Genomic DNA, 22,878 nt, shown 5'->3' with positions numbered 1-22,878 from the left:
GCCACAGCGAAATGAACCGCCAACTTATCCTGCTTGTGTTTTATGCAGCGGATGCCCTTCCGGCTACAACCAATCACTGGGAAACACCCATACAGTTTCATCCACACTCATACGGACAATTTAACTCACCCAGTTCACCTACAGCACATGTCTTTGGACTGTGGGGGAAACCGGAGCACCCGGAGGAAACCCACGTAAACACGGAAATACCGGCTGACCCAGCCGGGGCTCAAATAGCGACCTTCTACTGCTACCCACTGCATTTGGGGTTAAGGATATTAAATAAAATTAAAGCAACCAATTTTCCAAGCTATATATATATATATATATATATATATATATATATATATATATATATATATATATATATATATATATATATATATATATATATATATATATATATATGTATGTATGTATATGTTCATTATATATAAATATATATATTTAATATTATTATTATTATTATTAATATTTTTTTATTATTATTATTTATTTTCCTGCTGAAAAAAAAAACATCTTAAACCAGCCTAAGCTGGTTGGCTGGTTTTAGTTTAGTTGGTCAACCAGCCTGGCTTTAGAAGGGTTTTGGCCATTTCCAGGCTGGTTTCCAGCCATTTCCAGCCTGGTCTTAGCTGGTCAGGCTGGAAAATGACCAGCTAAAACAAGCTAAATCCAACTCGACCAGCCTGGACCAGGCTGGGCTTCCAGTCTGACTAGGCTGGTCAAGCTGGTTTTATCTCGTCATCTCCCAGCCTGACTAGCTAAGACCAGGCTGGAAATGGCTGGAAACCAGCCTGGAAATGGCCAATACCCCTCTAAAACCAGGCTGGTCGACCAACTAAAACCAGCCAACCAGGCTGGTTTAAGCTGGATTTTTCTGCAGAATTATTATAGCTTATAAAATAGTTAATCAATGTTTCATTATATTGAATAATGCTATATACCTGTATATTGGTTCAAAAACATAAAACAAATGTTAGAAACGCTGGCTTGGCAACTAGCTGAAATTATATAAACTGAATTAAAAAAAAATACAAAAATTAAAATCAATAAAATTGGACTTTTTCATACATCTCAATGAAACTTTCTACACTGTAAAAAAAAATGTATGCTCAATTAGTCATGACAGCATATGTTTTTAGTTCATTGTAACTTTTTAAACAAAGTTAATCATGTTCTAACTCAGTAGTGTCCAAACTCAGTCCTGGAGGCCAGGTGTCCTGCATATTTTATTTCCAACCCAAATTAAACACATCAGAACCAGCTAATCAAGGTATCCTAAAAACATCCAGGCAGGTGTGTTGAAGGAAGTTGGAGCTAAACTATGCAGGACACCAGCCCTCCAGGACCAAGTTTGGACACCCCTGTTCTTACCTTTTTTTTTTTTAAGTTACACAAGCTGTTTTAAGTCAGTTTAACATAATATACATTCAATGAACTCATAAGGCTAAATTGATTCAGCTTAAAAAATTAAGGCAACCAGGATTTTTTTACACTGTAAAGAAAACTAGAGAACTACCGCTCAATTTCAGTTTCTTTTTAATTACTTGACTTTTTTATGCTATTAAATTAATTATTAAATTAATTAATTATTAAGGGATTATGAGATTAATTTTAAATGTATTTTTATCCAAATTGAAATGTAAGACATAAATGTATTAATTGAAATAAGATGAGAAATGTTAGCTTGGTAATCAACAAATATTATGTTTAAAGTATAAAAATTACTAAAATTATTAAATTAAAACAGAAATCGTGAAAATAAATAATAAAAATATATCATAAAAATGTATGATAAAATGTATTTATACTGAAAAATGAAAAAAAAAGCTAATTTAAAATGTTAATAAGTGCCTTAATAGTAACAATACTAACATATATAATATGAATAAACACTAAAGAATACTACCCTGAATAAAAAAGTAGAAATGTGTAACATGGGAAAAACTAAATCAGCAACACTAACCATTTATTTAATTACCCTAAACTGCTTTCCTAGAATTTACATATCACCCATATCAATGTGAGTGCGAAATCAACAACATTGTGTAATATTTCTGCACATGCAGTATTTTCACAAAGGAGAGAGCAGAAAACATGCTGGCACAGCTTAAAATGATCCACCATATGGCTGCATGGCAAAAAAAGAATAAAACAATCCCAAAACACTGCCCAAATTCTCACGAAATGGTTTCTTCATAGACCTTTATTTCATCATTATAATATTTTGATTTACAATACACTTTCAGGAACACAACAGAAATCTCGAGGCGAACGGTACATGTTTTCAGTAATATGTCACTGTTTTGGCTCAGTTTTTGGGGGGGGCAAACAATATCCAGCAGTTAATATAATCCCCGTCGCTTTATATTCGTTCGAAACTGGTATTTTGAACAATGGCATGACGTCAGGAGCGAGGCTGGTAGATTCGAGAGCATCCACTTCAAGCATGCGGCCATAATAAGATTGCACTGCTATAGCGAGAGCCGCATTCGACTTCATCCAATCAGGAAATTTTGCATATATGCACATCTTACTTCTTTCTCGTGTCTCTTTGATTTCTCAATCCTTTTGAATATCGGCCTCCAGCTGTTACCCAAAGGTGATATATATGCAATCATGCCTTTATACATTTGTTTGATGTGGTGACATGAAGCGCCCTGTTCATCCCTGACTGGATTTGGATATTTGAGTCGACTCGTATCTGTTTGCGAACCACAAACCTACGCTTTAATCACATAAAAAAATAACACTGAGCGTAGTCCTTTGAATTTCAGACGGTTTGCGTACAAAACAAAAGAAAACTGTGGCTCAGATCCTAAGTATCACCTGATCCAGAGGATGATTGCATCACAACGACCCACAAACGTACACATATCATTGTCAAATCAATAGATTTTTTTGTTCGTTACTTTCATACATGTATATTTGTGTGTGTGTGTGTGTGTGTGTTTCCTTTATTTTTTTATTATGCGTGTGATTTGGAAGGAAATGCAACAGTCTTGTCTTTCACTCTGTATCACGTCAACGCCCCCTCCATACATCATGAAGTCCACTTGAGATCGTTTTCCTAAAGCGCCGAGTGCTGATTAATGTCCTCCAGGCCACCAGGAGGCGCTCATACCGAAGACTCCCGCGCCGTTTTGGAGCGAAGAGCCTTTGTGCGGCTCAGGAAGGGATACGTTGTGCAGATGCAGCCGGACGCCACTGTTAGCCCCAGACTGACCCACGCACAGAAGATAGACCATCCGTAGCCGTGGTCCACATCACTGGGCAGGCCGTAGATGAACGGAGGGTTTCTGGAGAGGTCGTACGAGACACTGGCGGCGTATGTGCACAGTGAGATCGTGCAGAAGATTCCTGCAGGACAGAAGAAAGCACTTTGAGGTAACTGATTCAACACGTCAATCCTGATTTCTAGAGAAAATTCTGATAAAATTATATGTGAAGTAGGGGTTGCACTGTTTAGTCGACTTTAATGCTTTGCCGTGACGCTTTTTGATTGACATCGACTAGTCGCGTTGCGCAGACCATGTGTTTTTTACCTAAACTACATGGCAGCTTTACACAATAAGGTTTACTCAGATTATTCTTATGTCAGCATCAAAGATTCACGTGAACTTTGAGTGAACTTTAAATCATCAAACAGATGCCAGTTAGATCGCTCCATGCAAATACCCTAGCCAATCACATTTACGCAATCCTAGAAAAGTAATGTTATTGGCTGTTGCCCTTTGTGCAGTGCACAGCCGCAGAGGTGTGACAAACTTCACAGCGTGTGTGCACAACATCTCTGTTGAACACAGTGTAGATGTGCAGTGAAGAAACATCTGGTAACCAAGATGAGCCAGTAACCACGAATAACGCCTGATTTGAGTGGGATTTTGAGCACCTTTCTAGCGCACTATCATAGCGGTAAAATATGCATCTGAGCAGGTCTCTAACATTGGCTTAAAGTTAAAGTCTTTGTCTTTTGTGTGTTAATTTCATATGAATCTGTTTGCTTAGGACGTATGCATTATTTCTGCACTTATTCTAACACTAACATTATTTCTGTTATTGTTACGTTTTTACGGGTGACCTCTTTTAATAGCGGTCATCCTTAACCTTATGTGTGTAGCGAGGTGCATCCGCTACGTAACAAATGTGCAGTGATCAATGTGTTGGCTGCGTTTATATAGCAGTAAAATAAGGCCTGGTGCTAATGTTGCATTATTTATGAAATGAAAGTGTTGACAATGCATTTGTTTTGCACTAAAATTAGTCATTGGTAATGTTGCATTGTTTTTGGAACGTGTTATGAGCTGTCAAACAGTGTGTGTGTATATTTCCTGCAAATTAAATCGCAAATTGTGGCGTGTTGCAAAACATTTGCAACTTGTGTTTTATTGATGACTAGTCGACTAGTCGACGTCGACTCAACTTTGATAATATAAAAGTCAAATTCCAAAAATCTAAAGTTGTTCAACCCATAATATAAAGTCATTTCATGCCAAAGTCACTTTAAGGCAAGTCATTTCGCTCGGTGGCCATCTTTGAAACGCCTCTTCGGCAGTATGCTCGGGCACTCTGTTTGAATGGGGAAACATCAAATTCTTCGCAATTGCTTGCTAAGCTTACAATTAAATTTCATATCAGGAATCTTCAATGAAATAAACAACAACTGTCTCTTTAGTTTAATTTGTAAATGTTTGAATCACTCAAAATCTGAAAAAAACTCATGCCTGGTCTGAGCCCCTCTCCCGAAGAATCGACAGTCTATAGTGATCGCTAATTGGCTCCTGTAATAGAAGGCGGGGCTTCATTCGTCATTTTGACCGTTACACTTTTCCCCATTCAAAACTATATGAGTGACACGTCTTGAATATTTTATAGTCTTTGATCACACAGGGCTGTATGTTTATAGACAGATTTTTGATGTTCTTCTATTTAACAGGAAACAAGATAGACTGAAGAATGTTGGGAAAAAAACTGACTTGGGGTACCAAACACCCTTTTCCATTCTGGGAAAAAATAAGAAGAGTAAGTTTTGGTCTCATTCCGACTTAATTTAATAAATATGTCTATAAAATGTAAGTGTGTGTAGTATGAATGTAATTCAGACATAGTATGTAATTTGGACATGAATGTAATTTGGCATTTGTTATATTGTTATTGTCATGTGACCTACAATAAAAGCATCGGGTTTTTGCCTAGTCTTTGATGAGGACTGTGAATTCAGACATACTACTCACATAGTAATTGTATTTATTTAGATTTTAGGAAAACTAAATGACTTGGTTGAAAGAATGATTCAAACGATTGATTCACTTACACAAGAACTTCATCATTGGGCATGTGCAAAATTTATGATAATATCATAATTATCAACACTCTATACGGGTGTAATCTTTTTTTTTTTTTTTTTTTTTGCTACGTCAGAGTTTATTCAGCCAATAGTTTCCATCTCCCATTATGTGCATTAACCCTTTTTCAAAAACCTCCAAAGTCCAAAACCACCTGCAAAAATGTATTATTATTATATGATCTTTAGTGTTTCCATCTGTGGTTTCTCATGCAAAACTTCACACTGCACATTAACACAGGCTGATGGTAATTGTTGCATATCTTATCTACCATTCAAAAATCCTCTCTTGAGGCCTCATGGGACAATTAAGTGACACTTAAATGCAAACTTTAGAATCTCGCTGTTAGTAGTAGTTCATCTGGGTACTTTTTTCCTACTCTTTTATGAAATCTACCAATTTGAACATAGTAAAGTCAACCCACACACTGAATCCCAGAAGCCCACAGAATCATTTGCCACCATACCTGCCATTATGATGTAACCTGCAGAAAGATCCACTGAAAATACTTTTTTAAAGGAACAGTTCACACAAAAATGAAAACTGTCAACGTTTACTCAACCTCCACTTGTTCCAAACCTGTTTGAGTTTCTCTCTTGATTTGAACATGAAAAGAAGGTACTCTGTAGAATGTTGAAAGCTGGTAGCCATTGACTTCTATTGTATATACAATCAAGCCTGAAATTTTTCATAACCTTGCCAAATTATGACTTAAATTGTTTGTTCAGATGTAAATAAATGCTGATAAATATTTTTTCCGCAATGATGCCTCTTATACATCAGCTTATTATCTTTTGGGAGAAGTATGCGTTATTTTCTGTAAAACAAAAAATAAAATTCCGGTTGAATAAAAGTAACTAAGTCAGAATTGAATAATTTCAGGCTTGACTGTATATGTATATTTTTTCTTACTATGGAGCTCATAGAACACTGGTTTCCAACATTCTTCAAAATATCTTCTTTCATTTAAAAAAAAAACTTATCAACCACTTGTAACCACTTGAGGCGAGTACTTAAATTTTTTCATCTTTAATAATGGATTGGTGTGTGTGTGTGTGTGTGTGTGTGTGTGTGTGTGTGTGCGTGTGTACTATATAAGTCCAAGACAAGACAAATGAGACAGAAGGAGAAAAACAGATGAATATAAAGACGTGGGAGAATGAACAAGGTAGACAACAACTTGGAGAGGAAAGAGAACCACCTACAAGAAACACTGCGACTGGGAGAAACGAGTAACAAGTAGCTGAGTAGAAAAAAAGAGGAGAGATTTAGCTCTAAGAAAGAGCGAATGAGCAGAATGATGTACCTGCCATGAGGAACAGGAGTCCAGACACATGCTGAGTGAGGCTCTCCTCCCAGAAAAATCCAACCGCGGCCACGATGCTTCCACAGAGCATTACGGCAGCTGCCATGCCCAAAAACCCTGCCGTGATGCGCCGCAGATCTGAAACACACACACACATATCGCCCACTTAGCCAACTCACACCTTATCTTTAGGAACTTTCACTGGGATGTGTGGATTTAAAGGGATAGTTCACCCAAAAATGAACATTTAGTTATCATCAGGTGATTTCAACGCTTTATAAGTTTCTGTTTTGATATTTTCCCATGAACTCCAAATAAAACATTTTGATGCAAAGGTGTATTTTTAAATTCATTTTTATTTCAATTTCATTTTTTGTTTAGATTTTGTGAACATTTCTATTTAGTGTTTATATATTTAGTTACATTTTTTAGTTTATTGTTTTGCATTTTACATACAATCTTGTGCAAACTCCCTAAAAATCAAATAATAATTCAATTAATCTTTATTTCTATAGCACTTTTACAACGTAGATAGCGTCAAGGCAGCGTAACATAGAAGTTCTAGAAAATAAAACTGCGTCAGTCCAGTTTTCAGAGTTGAAATTGGGCACCACCATTTCTCCTCTGGCCAAATTTCTTGTGCAGAGCTGCAGTCTAGGTGCTGGAGGCTGGAAAACACTGGACGTCTATCGTGGTGAAGCTGCAGGTGTGAGTAGTTAAAGCAAGCCCGTGGGGTCAAATCGGAGACTCGTCTGTCACTGGGGTCTCAATGCTCTTCACTCTTCCATGACGGCCACAGCATCTGCTCAGGATGCGGCCTGGTCCAGGATTATGGAGACCTCTAGACGTCTTCTATGGTTGGCTTCATCTCTTAGTATGTGTTGTCCTTAAGGTCCTCGATGGTTGGCATCCTCTTTTCACAGGTCTGGGATCACATCAATGGCGCCGCACAATCTCTATCTTCTCGCTATCTTATATTTACTTAAATTCGGTTTTGTTTTTTTTGGTCTGAAATTGAATATACTGCACAGAAAACACATCTTTTTTTGACTTATTGTCATTTTATATGTATAAGTTTCATTTTAAATTGGTTGGAAAAATGTGTGTATTTAGGCTACACAGAGTTGAATTAGCATTAGCTGCTTTTGTCCATTTCAAATGCAAAACGCAGTTAAACAAAAAAAATGTCTTCAGAAATGAAAATATGGTGGAAATGACTAAAGAAATTATAGAAAGTGGTCTTGAACAGGATTAATTCTTCCTCAATTTGTGCACGTCACAGGCTCATACAATGCAAGGTAAAGCATAAAGCTCATTGGTCCAAGAGCAGGCTAGCTCACATCAACCTGTCTATTGACCCTGAGTGCAACAGGTGTCATTCTGGTTCAGCTACTTTAATCCATATGTTTTGGTCCTGTTCTTACCTGCTTTCTTTTTGGAGGCAACTTTTCCTCTCGTTGTCTGCTATTACCACTGTTAATATTCCACCTTGTCCAATTATTGGTTTATTTGGGGTTCTCCCACCCGGCCGCACCATACCCTCTCATTTTGTAGACTTTGTAGACTTCTTAACCCTTCTGACTAGGCAATTATTCTTCTGAACTGGATGAGCCCTTATTCTCCCTCTAACACTTGTTGGATAAAAAAAAAGCTTTATTTTATTAAATTAGAGAAAATTAGGTACTTTCTTCACCGACCTCGCACTATTTTTATTAAACTGTAGGGAGCCCCTTCTCAAACACGTCCAAACTCTTCAGCTTGACTCTGTTCTTTCTGATTGAGTCCCCACCCCCTACTCATAGCTTGGTACTGGATACTAGTACTGGTCAGCACGTTGTAGACCTGTATTTTCTGTATATAAGATTGCACTGTTGTTTATTATTATTATTATTTTATTTATTTATTTAATTATTAATTTTTGTTATGTTTTGCTCAAAATACTCTTCAGTGTATTTGCTTATTGTTATATGTTTATGCTGTCTTTTTTGTATATTTTTGTAATGTGTTTTACAATGTACAAATAAAACATAAAAAACTAATCTAAGACCTAAAACCTCAACTATTTCTTCACAGATCTTGGATCACATCAATGGCTGATTATTATCAATGGATTATCAATGAATTATTATTATTACCAATAGATTATTATTATCAATTTATAAACAATGAATTATTATTATTATTATCAATGGATTATCAATGTATTATTATTATCAATAGATTATCAAAGGGATTATTATTATCAATGGGTTATTATTATCAATGTATTATTATTATCAATAGATTATCAAAGGGATTATTATTATCAATGGATTATTATTATCAATAGAATATCAAAGGGATTATTATTATCAATGGATTATTATTGTCAATGGATTATTATTATCAATAGATTATTATTATCAATAGATTATTATTATCAATAGATTATGAAATGGATTATTATTATCAATGGATTATCAATTGATTATTATTATCAATAGATTATGAAATGGATTATTATTATCAATGGATTATCAATGGATTATTATTATCAATGGATTATCAATAGATTATTATTATCAATAGATTATGAAATGGATTATTATTATCAATGGATTATCAATGGATTATTAATATCAATGGATTATCAATGGATTATTATTATCAATGGATTATCAATAGATTATTATTATCAATAGATTATGAAATGGATTATTATTATCAATGGATTATCAATGGATTATTAATATCAATGGATTATCAATGGATTATTATTATCAATGGCTTATTATGATAATAATAATGCATTTTATTTAAAGGCGCCTTTCATGACACTCAAGGTCACTGTACAGGACAGCTAGAACCATCAGTTCTAATAAGAACACAATAAAAGTCAATAGAATATAATACAAATTTTTAAAACGCAGTCAGTTAAAGTGAACAAGCTGGTCTAAACAGACGTGTTTTGAGTTGGGATTTAAATTGTGAAAGAGAGTCTAAATTACGGAGAAAGTGAATTCCAAAGCTGAGGAGCAGAGTGGCTGAAAGATCTGCTCCCCATGGTGACAAGGCGAACAGAGGGAACAATGATGTGAATGGAAGAAGAACAACTATCAATGGGTTATTATTATCAATGGATTATTAATCGATTATTATGTTCAATGTATTATTATCAATGTATTATTGTTATCAATGGATTATTGTTATCAATGGATTATTATTATCAATGGGTTATTATTATCAATGGGTTATTATTATCAATGGGTTATTATTATCAATGGATTATCAGGGGGTTGTTATTATCAATGGATTATCAATGGATTATTATTATCAACAGATTATCAAAGGATTAATGTTATCAATAATATTTGAATGAAGATTAAATCCAAATCCATACAAATATAAATCAAAAGTAAAATTATTATTTTTTGAAACTATTAAAAACTGATAAATCAGTGATATATTGCTAAACTTTGCTAGTTTACTCTTTTTTTTTACATAATTAACAAACATTAACATTCTTTTTGCTCACTATTTATTTACTATAGTTGGTAGTTTCATTAAATTATAGTTGTTCATATATAATGACATTTTAATTTCATGTTAACGTAAGTGTCTTTTGACCAGTAGTAATAACCTTTTTTGAAGAATTTTGGTAACCAGTACCTATTAGCATCCATAGGAAAAAAAACAACCAGACATTAGCTGCTGATTTCCAACATTCTTCAAAATATCTTCTTTTGTGTTCAACCAAAGAAGGAAACTGAAACCGATCTGAAGATAAGGATAGTGAGTAAACGATGAAAGCACTTTTTTTTCACATATGACTCCATGTAAAGTATATGACGTTGTAGGATCTGATTGAGATGCAAGCATGGAGGAAGAAGAGCTTAATTAGGAGGTCTTTTAACGAGGGCTGTAATTAAGGCTTGCAGGCTCCCTCAAGACTCGCTAAGTTACAACATCAAGAGCTAATAAGATTTCTTCCAACAGAAAATGACATTTGACCAAGTTTGTGTACGCTAAACAGCACCGCGGGGCACATAATCATATTATGGAGATGTAAGAAAAGGTTGTGATTACATATTCATGACGGGACATGCAATAACAGCATTAGCACACAATAGATGAGCTGAGATATTATCATTACGAAACCGATAATGGAAACCAGTGCTTGCCTAGCTTAAACTGAAAACTGTGAATTGGACGTATTGTTGGGTTCTAGTTATATTTTGTGGTAGCCAGTAACTGTGTATAGTAGTAAACCTTTAATAGTGAACCCTTAATTTTTGCTATATGTTATTCCTATTGTTAGTATTCATCTAACTGTACTTCATCATGATGGATAATATTGCAAGTTTGTATATAACATGGTTTCAATCTTGATCTACCTCAAAATGTAATGTTTAATTAATTGTCACTTGGCTTTTTAATGCTGGAATTACACTGTTATTTATAAAAGTAACTTAAAAACTTCTACGCCATTTCTGTACGTAAAAAATAATAATAAAAAGATTGTCATTTAGAGCTTTTTTTTTTAGAAAATGACAGTAGGTCAGAATATTTACAGTCGTTGTAATTGAAAATCAGGGTTATGCCAACAAAGATTGCTTTCTTAACTCTTCTAAAGTTACATTGATGTTTTATTGTCACATAATGTATATAAACGTCTTAAAACAAGGCTTTTCTTGTTGTTTTATGCAGGGCAAAGCTCTTTTTTCCTTTGGATGTAATGTATATTATTTGGTTTGAACTAGTTATGCTCAAACTAATTCATAAACTAATATACTGGGACTAAAATACCCTGAGAGTAATATAAAAACTAGATATGCTCAATTAATATACTTGGACTAAAATACATTGAGAATAATGTAAAAACTACATACTGTATATTTATGATCAACTAATATACTTGGACTGAAATACCCTGAGAATAATGTAAAAATGAAATATATTTAGGTTCAATTAATATACTTGGACTAAAATACCCTGAGAATAATGTAAAAACTAGATATATTTATGCTCAACTAATATACTTTGACTCAAATACATTGAGAATAATGTAAAAACTAGATATATTTATGCTCAACTAATATACTTTGACTAAAATACATTGAGAATAATGTAAAAACTAGATATATTTATGCTCAACAAATATACTTGGACTGAAATACCCTGAGAATAATGTAAAAATAGGATATATTTATGCTCAAATAATTTACTTTGACTAAAATACATTGAGAACAATGTAAAAACTAGATATATTTATGCTGAACTAATAAACTTTGACAGAAATACATTGAGAATAATGTAAAAACTAGATATATTTATGCTCAACAAATATACTTGGAAAATACCCTGAGAATAATGTAAAAATAGGATATATTTATGCTCAAATAATATACTTTGACTCAAATACATTGAGAACAATGTAAAAACTAGATATATTTATGCTGAACTAATAAACTTTGACCGAAATACATTGAGAATAATGTAAAAACTAGATATATTTATGCTCAACAAATATACTTGGACTGAAATACCCTGAGAATAATGTAAAAATAGGATATATTTATGCTCAAATAATTTACTTTGACTAAAATACATTGAGAATAATGTAAAAACTACATCTATTTATACTCAACTAATATACTTGGACTAACACTGAGAATAATGTAAAAGTATGTTTTTGCTCAACTAATATACTTGAATTAAATAAATTGAAATTAATATAAAAACAATGTCAAGGTACATCTGGTCTAACAATGCAAATTAAAGGCACTGGTTATAGTGCTTAATAACATATTATATTTAACAATGCCCTTTATAATAAGTACATTTTCTATCCAAAATGTTTATTTTGTCATTTACTTGCTAAAATGAAAGAATATTTTGCAGAGAGGCATTCGATTACATCAGTTATAGTGCTTCATGGGAGTGGGCAGAGCTAAAAAAAAAACATTTTTTGCACACTTTCCTTACTGCGACTGTCAAATTGGTGGGATTTCTGCACAGCATTAGGGTAAATGTAGTTTTGTGCATTACATTTTTACTATTAAACGTAATTCTTCTAAAAGAAAGTAGAATTCATTTGTTTTTAACAAAAGCTTATACCATTGATTGACAAGCTCAGAGTTCGCAACAGGTCTGTCTATAAACAGCGATCAGTGATTGTTAAAAACATGTTTGACCAATGTACATATGAAATATTGTAAAAACCTTATCAGTCTGAGAGCAGAAAGTAAACAGTGCCACTGAACCAAACAAAACTTGCACATTTTGCTGATTACTGCTGCTGAACACGATCAATTATTATCATGCTTTGGTCTACTAATCAGTCAGACTGGAAAAAAGAAACATTTAGAGTACTGAAGATTTCTAGTCCAAATATCTAAAAAAGCATTTTATTAAAAAGTTAAAAATATTGTTTTGTTTTCAAGAAAAATACGTCACAATTAAGTGAGTTTTCCCTAAAACAAGAAGAATAATTACAATATTTACCTAGCTTTAAGGTAAATCAAACACACTTACTTTTGACTTCTTTTCTTTCTGAAAATAAACAACTATTTGTACTTGTCTAGAAAATGCTTATTCATTTATGGGTTTTTGATAGAAAGAAGACAAAATCTCCAAGTACACTAAAAAATAAATGACTTTTGCAGCTTGTTTAAACGACTTATTTAAAATGAGTTGAAACAACACAATTCTTGATTGTTTTTATGTTCATTCCACTTAAATTTGTTAAAACTAATAGGTTAACTTAATTTCTTCATGATGTCCCAACACAGCTTGATTGTGTGGAACCCGGTATTTTTTACAGAGTAAGAATTTATTTATTTATTTATTATTATTATTATTTTTTTTTTTTTTTTTTTTTTTTTTTGTAGTGAATCAAGCAGGAAAGAGCCTATTAAAGTCAGTTTGACAAATGATTTCACCTTTTCCTTCTTACTAAGATCCTCTGTAAGCCCCTACAGGTTGACTGAACTTAAAAACTTTATGGAAACTTGTTACCCTAAAAAAGCTCATTTTGACTTGTTGAAACACCAAAATATAAATAAAGATAAATGTACCAAAGATTTCAAATGCATCAAATTAAAAACATTTAGTTGACTGAACTAAAAGCTTTAAATTCAATACAATTGAAATGTTATGTAGATTTTTTCATTCATTTTTTTTTTTGGCTTATTCCCTGATTTATCAGGGGTCGCCACAGTGGAATGAACCACCAACTATTCCGGCATATGTTTTACGCAACGGATGCTCTACCAGTTGCAACCCAGTACTGGGAAACACCCATACACTCTCACATTCACACATGCACATTTACTTAGTGCATGTGTTTGGACTGTGGGGGTTTTACCCGAAGGAAACCCATGCCAACACCGTGAGAAAACGGCACACAGAAATGCCAACTGGCCCAGCCGGGACTCGAACCAGCATCCTTCTTGCTGTGAGATGACAGTGCAAACCACTGAGCCACCATGCTGCCCCATGTTATACAAGAAACTTTAAATAGTTTGTTGTTTTTTAGTTCAACGAGTTTCATGTTTTCAGATTCAATCAAACTGTATAAACAGAGGTAAAACCTTATCCTAGATGAATGTTGTGACAGAACACAAACATTATATTTAAACTAGCGATTTATCATTGTTTAGCAGCTCACACATGTTTTTTTCATAGTTTAGACAGCATAAATAAGCAGAACAACATATTCAGTCACTGAAATCCAATACTGTAAAAAGATTCTTGCTGCCGGGGCGACGCAGTGGCTGAGTAGGAAGTGCTGTCGCCTCACAGCATGAAGGTCGCTGGTTCGAGCCAAAGCTGGGTCAGTTGGCGTTCCTGTGTGGAGTTTGCATGTTCTCCCTGCGTTCGCATGGGTTTCCTCCGAGTGCTCCGGTTTCCCTCACAGTCCAAAGACATGTGGTACAGGAGAATTAGGTAGGCTAAATTGTCAGTAGTGTATGTATGTGAATGAGTGTGTATGGATGCTTCCCAGAGATGGGTTGCAGCTGGAAGGGCAACCGCTGCCTAAAACATGTGCTGGATAAATTGGCGGTTCATTCCGCTGTGGTGAACCCAGATTAATAAAGGGGCTTAGCCGAAAGAAAATGAATGAATGAATGAATGAATGATTTTTGCTGCCTTCAGTATTTCAGTTGAACCAAATTAAGTTTTCTAGTCATCTCAACTTACATTAATCATTCATTCATTTTCTTTTGGCTTGGTCCCTTTATTAATCTGGGTTTGCCACAGCGAAATGAAACGCCAACTTAACCAGCATAGGTTTTACACAGCGGATGCCCTTGCAAGTGCAACCCACAACTGGGAAGCATCCATCCACACTCATTCACACACACACACACACACACACACACACACACACACACACACACACACACACACACTCCAGCCAATTTAATTTATCCAATTCACCTATAGGGCATGTCTTTGGACTGTGGGGGTAACCGGAGCACCCGGAGGAAACCCACTCGAACATGGGCAGAACATGCAAACTCCACACAGAAATGCCAACTGTCCCAGCCGGGACTCAAACCAGTGACCTTCTTGCTGTGAGGCGACAGTGCCAACCACTGAGCCATTGTGTTGCCTTACATTAATCAAACTGACTAAAAAGATTAAGTTAACCTTTGAATGGCTTAAAAATGTATTTGAAACCTGAAATATTAAAATACGTTGAAATAAAATAAAATATTTATTGTCTTGACTTTTTGTCATGTATTTTTTTACAGTGTGGTGTTTACAGCCAATTATCTACATATATGAATAACTGAACAAATCGTGACATAAGTAAAAAACACTCTAAAGGGGAAGTTCATTTCTCCAAATAAGAAAATCACCATTTGCTCAAACTATTTTTCTAAAGAAAATATTTCTAAAGAAGATATTTTGAAGAAAGCTGAAAACCTGTAACCATTGACATCCATAGTAGAAAAAAGATACTATGGAAGTCAATGGTTACAGGTTTTCAACTTTCTTTGAAATATCTTCTTTTGTGTTCAACAAAACAAAGAAACTCATAAAGGTTGGGAACTACTTGAGGGAGAGCAAATAGTGAGTAAATTTTCATGCATTCCATATACCATGACAAAGTTTTTATTCATTATCATTTAAAGAAACTGAACCGTATAGATCAAAATCAAACTAAGCAGAAGGGAATCAGCCTTCAGATTTTATTTTACAAGGATTTCCTCTGCAGTTTTCTCCATGCAAAGCACGCTTAATTCCAGCTTGCTTGCTCTGCTTAATATTCATGGCATATCAAGAGCTGCACAAGGCGGTGGTGAGGAAGCTTTGGGCGACTTACGTAAGAGGTGCCACTCGTCCTGCTGTATGGTCCTCGTCAGGTTGAGAGGGATGTTCCTGAGTCTGATGGGTTGGGAGAAATGGTACTTGACAGATGTGCATCGCTCTGCAATACCTGCGCACAGATCACACACTCATTTAGAACACACTCCCACCTTCAAACCAGACTGAAATCCCTCCTAAATAAAAGAACACACTGCTGCTATATTGCATTTTCTGTTTGCACTAATCTTCTCAACTCTTTGTTTTATTGTTTGTCTTTTCCCTAGACGTTTCAAGCTTTGCTGAAACTCCTGCCTCCCCGACAGAGTGACCTTCTGTCATTATTTCCGCCTGGGTTCACACCACACCACACAGATTTGGCCGGCGTTTGGAGCTAATTCTGCAGGCTGGAATGAGACTGCAGTGATCATGCAGCAAGCATTAGGTAATTAATAATATTTTAAAAACACAATCTGGACTCAGTGTGGGGGGATACGGTCAATTCATTCAGTCTGAGAAATGAATTCAGGCTGGCTGGATCCTGTCGGCTTCTTCAAAATGTGTGGGTGAAATTGAAATGGACCCTTTTTGAACTGACTGCATTTAGTTCTGAGCAAGCCAGTGAGAAAGCCTGTAAATAAAAAAGCTTTTTGACATGCTCTTCTTGTGTAGCTGCTGATAATGAATTCAACTCCATAGTTTGTTTTTTACTGTGATATTAAGTTGGAGCCATTATTAGTATTCCCAACCTGTTGACTAGTTTCCCAGAATTTTTAAATATTTTATAGGGATTTCTGCACTTCTAGTACAAACATTGTCAGCCTTCATATATACAGTTGAAGTCATAATTATTGAACCCCTTTTGAATTTATTTTTCTTATTTTAATATTTCCCAAATGATGTTTAACAGAGCAAGGAATTCTCACAGTATTTCCTATAATATGTTTTTCTTCTGGAGAAAGTCTTGCTTGTTTTATTTCGGCTAGAATAAAAGCAGTTTTTAATTTTTGTAAAAACATTTCTAGGTCAAAATTATTTGCCCCCTTCAGCAGTATTTTTTTTATTTTCTACAGAACAAACCATCATTACACAATGACTTGCCTAATTACCCTAACTTGCCTAATTAAGTTAAGCCTTTAAATGTCACTTTAAGCTGTATAGAAGTGTCTTAAAAAATGTCTAGTAAAATATTATTTACTGTCATCATGGCAAAGATAAAATAAATCAGTTATTAGAAATTAGATAAAGAAATGACTTATTAAAACTATTATGTTTAGAAATGTGCTGAAGAAAATCTTCTTTCCTGTTAACAGAAATTGGGGATAAAATTGACAGGGGGGGCTAATAATTCAGGAGGGCTAATAATCCTGACTTCAAAAGAAAAGAAAGATAATACACTTAAATTCATGTGAAATATTGCAAAGACAAACGACAAACTACAAATTTCAACAATTTTGTTTTGTTTCTCCTAAATTTTTGCTTTTTAATTTTTAATTTAATATTTTTCTCTAGCATATTAATTTGGGCTATTATTATTTATGCCGTTAAATTTATTTAGTTAGATTAGCTCCAGATTTGGCGTCAGAATGCCCTAAATCAGGGATGCCCAAACCTTTTCTTATAAAGAGCCAAAATCCAAGCTTTATTGAGAGCTGTGGGCCGAAAGTAAATATAGCAAACTGTATTACATTAAAGTTGCTATTGCTAATTTTTAGAAATAAAAATGACTTCAACCGTATTGTTAACAAACTTTTAACAATAAAACCATTTTTAAAAATCCATTTATAAAACAATTTTCTGCTTTGTCCCCAATTCATTAAGTGACAGTATGTACATTAAAAAAAATATCATTGAAATATTTCATTTCAGTTTGCTTTTTTGTAGCTCAACACTAAAACAAACAAACAAAAGTTAACATTAAAATAGAAATGAGAATCTCTGTTAAAGGCATTCCCCAACCTTACCCAATCATTTTCCCTCTGGCGGGCCAAATCAAAGAATACAAAAGGCCAACTTTGGCCCAGGGACCCTAGTTTGGGCATCTCTGGACTAAACTAATGTATATGCACAAATATAATATTGTAAAGCATCTTACAGCAAATATAAATTTATATATATATATATATATATATATATATATATATATATATATATATATATATATATATATATATATATATATATATATATATATATATATATATATATATATAATTTAAAACACTGTATATACAAAAACAGAGCAAGGAAATGTTCACAGTATTTCCTAGAATATATTTTCTTCAGGATAAAGTCTTATTTATTTTAGTTTGACTAGAAAAGGGTATAGCGAGTGTGCACAGCGAGTGTTTCTTCCCATACCAATTAAGTTTCGGTGAACAGTTAATGTGACTTTTTCAGTTTAATGCCTTTCCTTTTACAGCATCGATGTTGTAATGTAATTAAAATAAAATGAGTTAAATAGACTTCAGTTGTTCAATGATTTTGAACAGACCTTAAACACGCCGATTTTGTAACAGCATACAGTTTGACCCAGGTTACTGCAAAATTAAAAGTCCTTCGGCATACTTCTGCATATACCCAGGGTCAATATTATTTTTATTGCCATCTAACTGGCCTAATTACCATAGGTAAGCCTTAAATTGCATTTAAGCTGAGTACAAGTGTCTTGCAAAATAACTAGTAAAATATTATATACTGTCATCATGGCAAAGACAAAAGAAAGTAGTTATTAAAACTATTATGTTGAAAAATGTGAGTTTTTCTTCCAGGAAAAAGACACTTTAACATTTCTATTTGACTTTTTTTTAACTTTAACATTGATATTTAACAAAAAAGCATCTTAAGAACTGATTTTTATATCCAACAGTACTTTCAAAGGTTAAAGAAAATGTGAACAAATAGAAAATAAAATATTACATTAAAATATTGGTACAAATTGAACATGTTTAAAAGAAAATACTGTGTCGTTCTTTATTCTTGTTTGGTAATTTATAAATTCAGATTTACTTAAAATCTTAATTTATAGGTTCAAGGAATTAATAAAGTGGTGAAATGTGTGTATGCAGCAAATGTTGGGATAAAATCTACCACCAAAAGCATCAACGTTTATACACATTTTTGATTATTTCTGTCATTCTATCAAATATAAATAATTTCATGCTATGATATGATGCTCATACTAATATAGTGATCATCAAGTCTGAAATAAAGAAGAGAAATAAAGGGGGCTGTGCTCATCTGGTGGGCATGGTGGACTCACCATAGCTCCTCTATTGTGATCTGATGAGACACTCTTTCAAGAGCCCCTCTTTCTTTGATGGGCTGATTTGGGGACTCACACTAATAGACTGTGTCACAAATCAAAGCCTGGTGCTGAAGGTCAAGTGATCGGAGTGACTTTGGACTTGATTTGAATGCAGGGTGGCACACAGCTTCCGCTTTTAATCCTGACATGATCAGATCTCTGTAATCTGTATTGACTCGGAATCATCACTCATTTCCTCTGTCTTTTTTCACCTTGAGACTTTCATCTCTCTCAAAGGAAACTTTTGCGAAACAGCTGGCTTGGTTGGCAATTTAATAAAGTTTTGTTCTGTAGAAATCTATCATGCGTGAAATTGATTTGCAGAAAGTGCCTTTGCAGTAAAATAAACAGGTCAAGAGAGAAAGAGAGAGAGAGAACAAAAATGGCAGGAGCTAGTGTCAGCAAAAAGTCCATTAAGCTTAAGTTCGGATAAGAGTCAGAATAAAAAGGATTAAATCGATATTTCTTCCAGGAAACAAGTATGCATAAATATACATACTCACATGTGTTTTTGATGCAACACATCATACAGACCATCATCTTCATCATCATAATTATCTGTCACCGATTAAAAACCTACACATTTAACAGCATCTGTCAAACAACGAGGACTCAAAATGTAAGTAATGGAAGATTTTAGGTCTGATTTTGTCAAAACGGCCGTATATGTTGTATTTACTCAAAAAAGGCGTCTCAAAAGCATCGTTCATTTGAAATTCTGACAACCCTAGTGGCGCTTTGTGTTATTGAGTCAACAAAAAGGAGTCGACTCTTAAGAGTCATTCGCACGGGAATTGGATTAGTCGTACGTTCGCCCTTAGATTTATGTGAAACGCTGTTTTAGTTTGAGAAGGAATTCACTTTTCAAAACTGTTCATGAAAACAGTCCAGTTTTGATATTAAAAAAAAACAGCCAGATACGACACACTACCTAATAAATGACCAGAATTTCCTTTTTAACAAGTTGTATGCATGTTTTTAAATAAGTTTAAATCCACTTAAATCTTTTAAATTGTGTTTTTTTAACTAGTTAATTAGAATAATTTGCTCAAAAATCTGATCTCACTATGTGTTTTCCTCCTTGAAAAGAGCCAACTGAATCAACTAAAAAGAGTCGACTCATAAGAGTCATTTTGGCCGCATGTGTGTGTCTGAATAAGCAAATGAAATACGGTTATGTTTGAGAACGAATGCAAGTTTGAGAATTTTGAGTTTGATAATCATGTTCTATTATCCAGGCAGATTAAGCCAACATTTTGGTACTCTTTTGGGCCCTGGTCACACAACCAAGGTTTGGGCCCCTCGCAACACAACAAAAAACACCATATTTTATGTAGCCTATTCTTCGTAATAACACAGTAAATACTATATTTCAAATGTGGCCATGGTAATGTTCATTATGCTGATAGTCTATAACATTAACACGCCCACATTAATGTTATAGATTATTAGTAGTAGGGTATCATTATGCTGACCCTCACGCTCTCTCTCCAAGGGCCCCTGTTACTCAGATGGCCATGCCCAACACCCCAGGCTTAGTTTAAAACCTGTCTGTCTTATTTATTGATTTGGTTGATAGCTGTGGGTGTGTTGATTCAACAAAAAACTATTACAAAGCCAGCTCATTACCATCATTCGTTTTCCAATGGAACTACACTGGTGCGCTGATTGCTATTGAGAGTCGACTCAGGAGAATCATTCGTTTGAGATTCGGACGTGCGTTAAATTTAGCTAGCGCATGAAACTCTTTTGGGTTAGGGTAGTTTAAAAAAAAGAAAAGAAAAGTCTAGAACTTCCTTTAGCTCTGTTGGCACTAAACTACTTCTCACCCAACTCAAGCACCCATTTTGTCCTCTGGATATTTTTCATCGAAATGAACTTTCCACCCAAGCCTTACCCTTTAAAATTAGTTTGTCAATATCCCTGTCCATTCCCTGGAAGTAGCATTTTCTCCAAAGTCCCGAGTAGGTGGAGAAAAGCGGGCGCCCGCACTCCGTCTCCAAAATGCCCATACCCAAAATCGCCCTCCAGTTCTCCAACAGTTCCTCCTCTCGACTCCCAACGTGAATGGGCTTCATGAGCGCCAGGTTGCGCTTCGCGTTCCCGCTATCTACCAGAGGCAGGTGATAGATGGGCATCTCCCTGTTCTTCTGGTCGTTGGACTCGGATCCGTACTGGTCGCAGTTCTCCTTGTGTCTCCTGGTGTCGGTCTCGTACCAGTGGTCGGTAAAGATTGCAGTGACCAGCAGCATGAGCGCGAGCAGGCTCATGGACAAGCTGATCGCCGTTACAAGAGCCCGTTTCTCCATGTCTCCAACATCCGCGCAACTCACTCAGTCATCTCTCACGCGAAGCGGACTTTCCTCGCCGTTTCCCGGGACAATGCACCGCTTTGGGCAGCGATCTGTCATTACAGGTGGATGAGCGGAGTGTGTCTGCGCGTGCGGTGCCGTGGGCATCTATATGGGGATGCGCGATGGCCGTGCGTGCGTGTTTACCTGCACTGCCTTCGGCGTCTGTACATCTTCTTTTATCCGCAGTGTAGCCGCTTGTCCGTCTTTACTTCTTCCCGAGAAGGTTTTGCATCCACGCAGAACAAGATTTCTCCGTGCAACTGAACGCGCGTGTGGGAATGTCAAGGTTGTCGCGCGCCTACTGTGCCAACAATAGCTAAGGGTGTGTCAAGGAGACAGGCGAGCGCGCGACTGAACTGTTATGATGGTGATGATGATGATGATGATGGTGGTGACTACAGTTTGGCTAGCCAAGCATCAATGCAGCAGAAGACCGTTATGCAAAGAGGGGAAAACAATTTATGTGCTCTAAAAGACTGTGAAATAACCTAAATAAAGGCTTAGCAGTATGTTCTAGTGCACTAAGGTAATTATCGGGCAGTGTTTGATTTGATAAATATCTATTAATATCTAAGTGCTGATGGTTTATTTGTGTCCATAGTTTAAAACGCTAACAGTCATGTATTTTCGATAAAAATTTTTGATTTGTTGATTATTTCCTATACATTGCAGTCACCTCATTGTTCAGGCTCATGCATTATTTAAAAAAAATCATTCATTACAAGGTCAAAAAATGATTGGTATTAGGCTCTATACATTATTTTAAATGAAATGTACATATATTTTAATAAGTATTACGAGACTAATCAACAATTGAGAACAAATAACTTCAATATAAACAAAACTGTTATTTCATATTTGTATATGAACATGTTTTAAAGGGCACCTATTTTACCCCTTTTTCAAGATTTAAGATAAGTATTTTGTGTCTCCAGAATGTGTCTTTAAAGTTTCAACTCAAGACACCCGTCAGATTATTGATTATACCTTTCAGAATATTGAGATTTTCTGCTTTGAACACAATGTAGCTGTATATTTGTTGCCTGTGCCTTTATTGCTAGTTCTCCCCACCCACCGTTCCCATGTGCCTTTCAGAGTGTGCCTTAATCTCAGCCTTGACTGCGTCAGATAAACAGCACAGTGACCGACATGAAGGAAGCAGATCTCATGTAATGTTTGTGAGAAATACTACAGTAAAAACTTTCCCAATGATTATTTGATGTATTTGTTGTGGAGTTTATTCAAGCCTCTCTGCAACGACGAGTCACA

The 22,878-nt window shown here is 34.9% G+C and overlaps 1 protein-coding gene across 1 annotated transcript; it reads right to left on the bottom strand.

The window, feature by feature from the left end:
• Positions 1–2,188: 2,188 nt before the first annotated feature.
• Positions 2,189–21,945, bottom strand: tmem178a (transmembrane protein 178a). The gene is made up of 4 exons (XM_056468736.1): positions 21,153–21,945; positions 15,968–16,081; positions 6,655–6,792; positions 2,189–3,363 (listed from the first exon to the last, which is right to left on the bottom strand). The coding sequence occupies exons 1-4, from the start codon at positions 21,562–21,564 to the stop codon at positions 3,122–3,124; spliced, it is 906 nt and encodes a 301-aa protein (XP_056324711.1). The 5' UTR covers positions 21,565–21,945; the 3' UTR covers positions 2,189–3,121.
• Positions 21,946–22,878: the final 933 nt, after the last annotated feature.

The sequence above is a fragment of the Danio aesculapii genome, chromosome 11, assembly GCF_903798145.1.
Source record: "Danio aesculapii chromosome 11, fDanAes4.1, whole genome shotgun sequence".
Classification (NCBI taxonomy): domain Eukaryota; kingdom Metazoa; phylum Chordata; class Actinopteri; order Cypriniformes; family Danionidae; genus Danio; species Danio aesculapii.
This window is presented reverse-complemented; position numbering and strand designations above follow the sequence as displayed.

Bases quoted from the DNA above. Each gene is read 5' to 3' on its own strand.
- tmem178a (XM_056468736.1), bottom strand. From the start codon at position 21,564: ATGGAGAAACGGGCTCTTGTAACGGCGATCAGCTTGTCCATGAGCCTG. The intron at 6,793-15,967 runs GTAAGTCGCCCA...TGTGTGTTTCAG, and splicing joins GGACGAGTGGCACCTCTTAC to ATCTGCGGCGCATCACGGCA. The intron at 3,364-6,654 runs GTACATCATTCT...TCTGTCCTGCAG, and splicing joins ACTCCTGTTCCTCATGGCAG to GAATCTTCTGCACGATCTCA.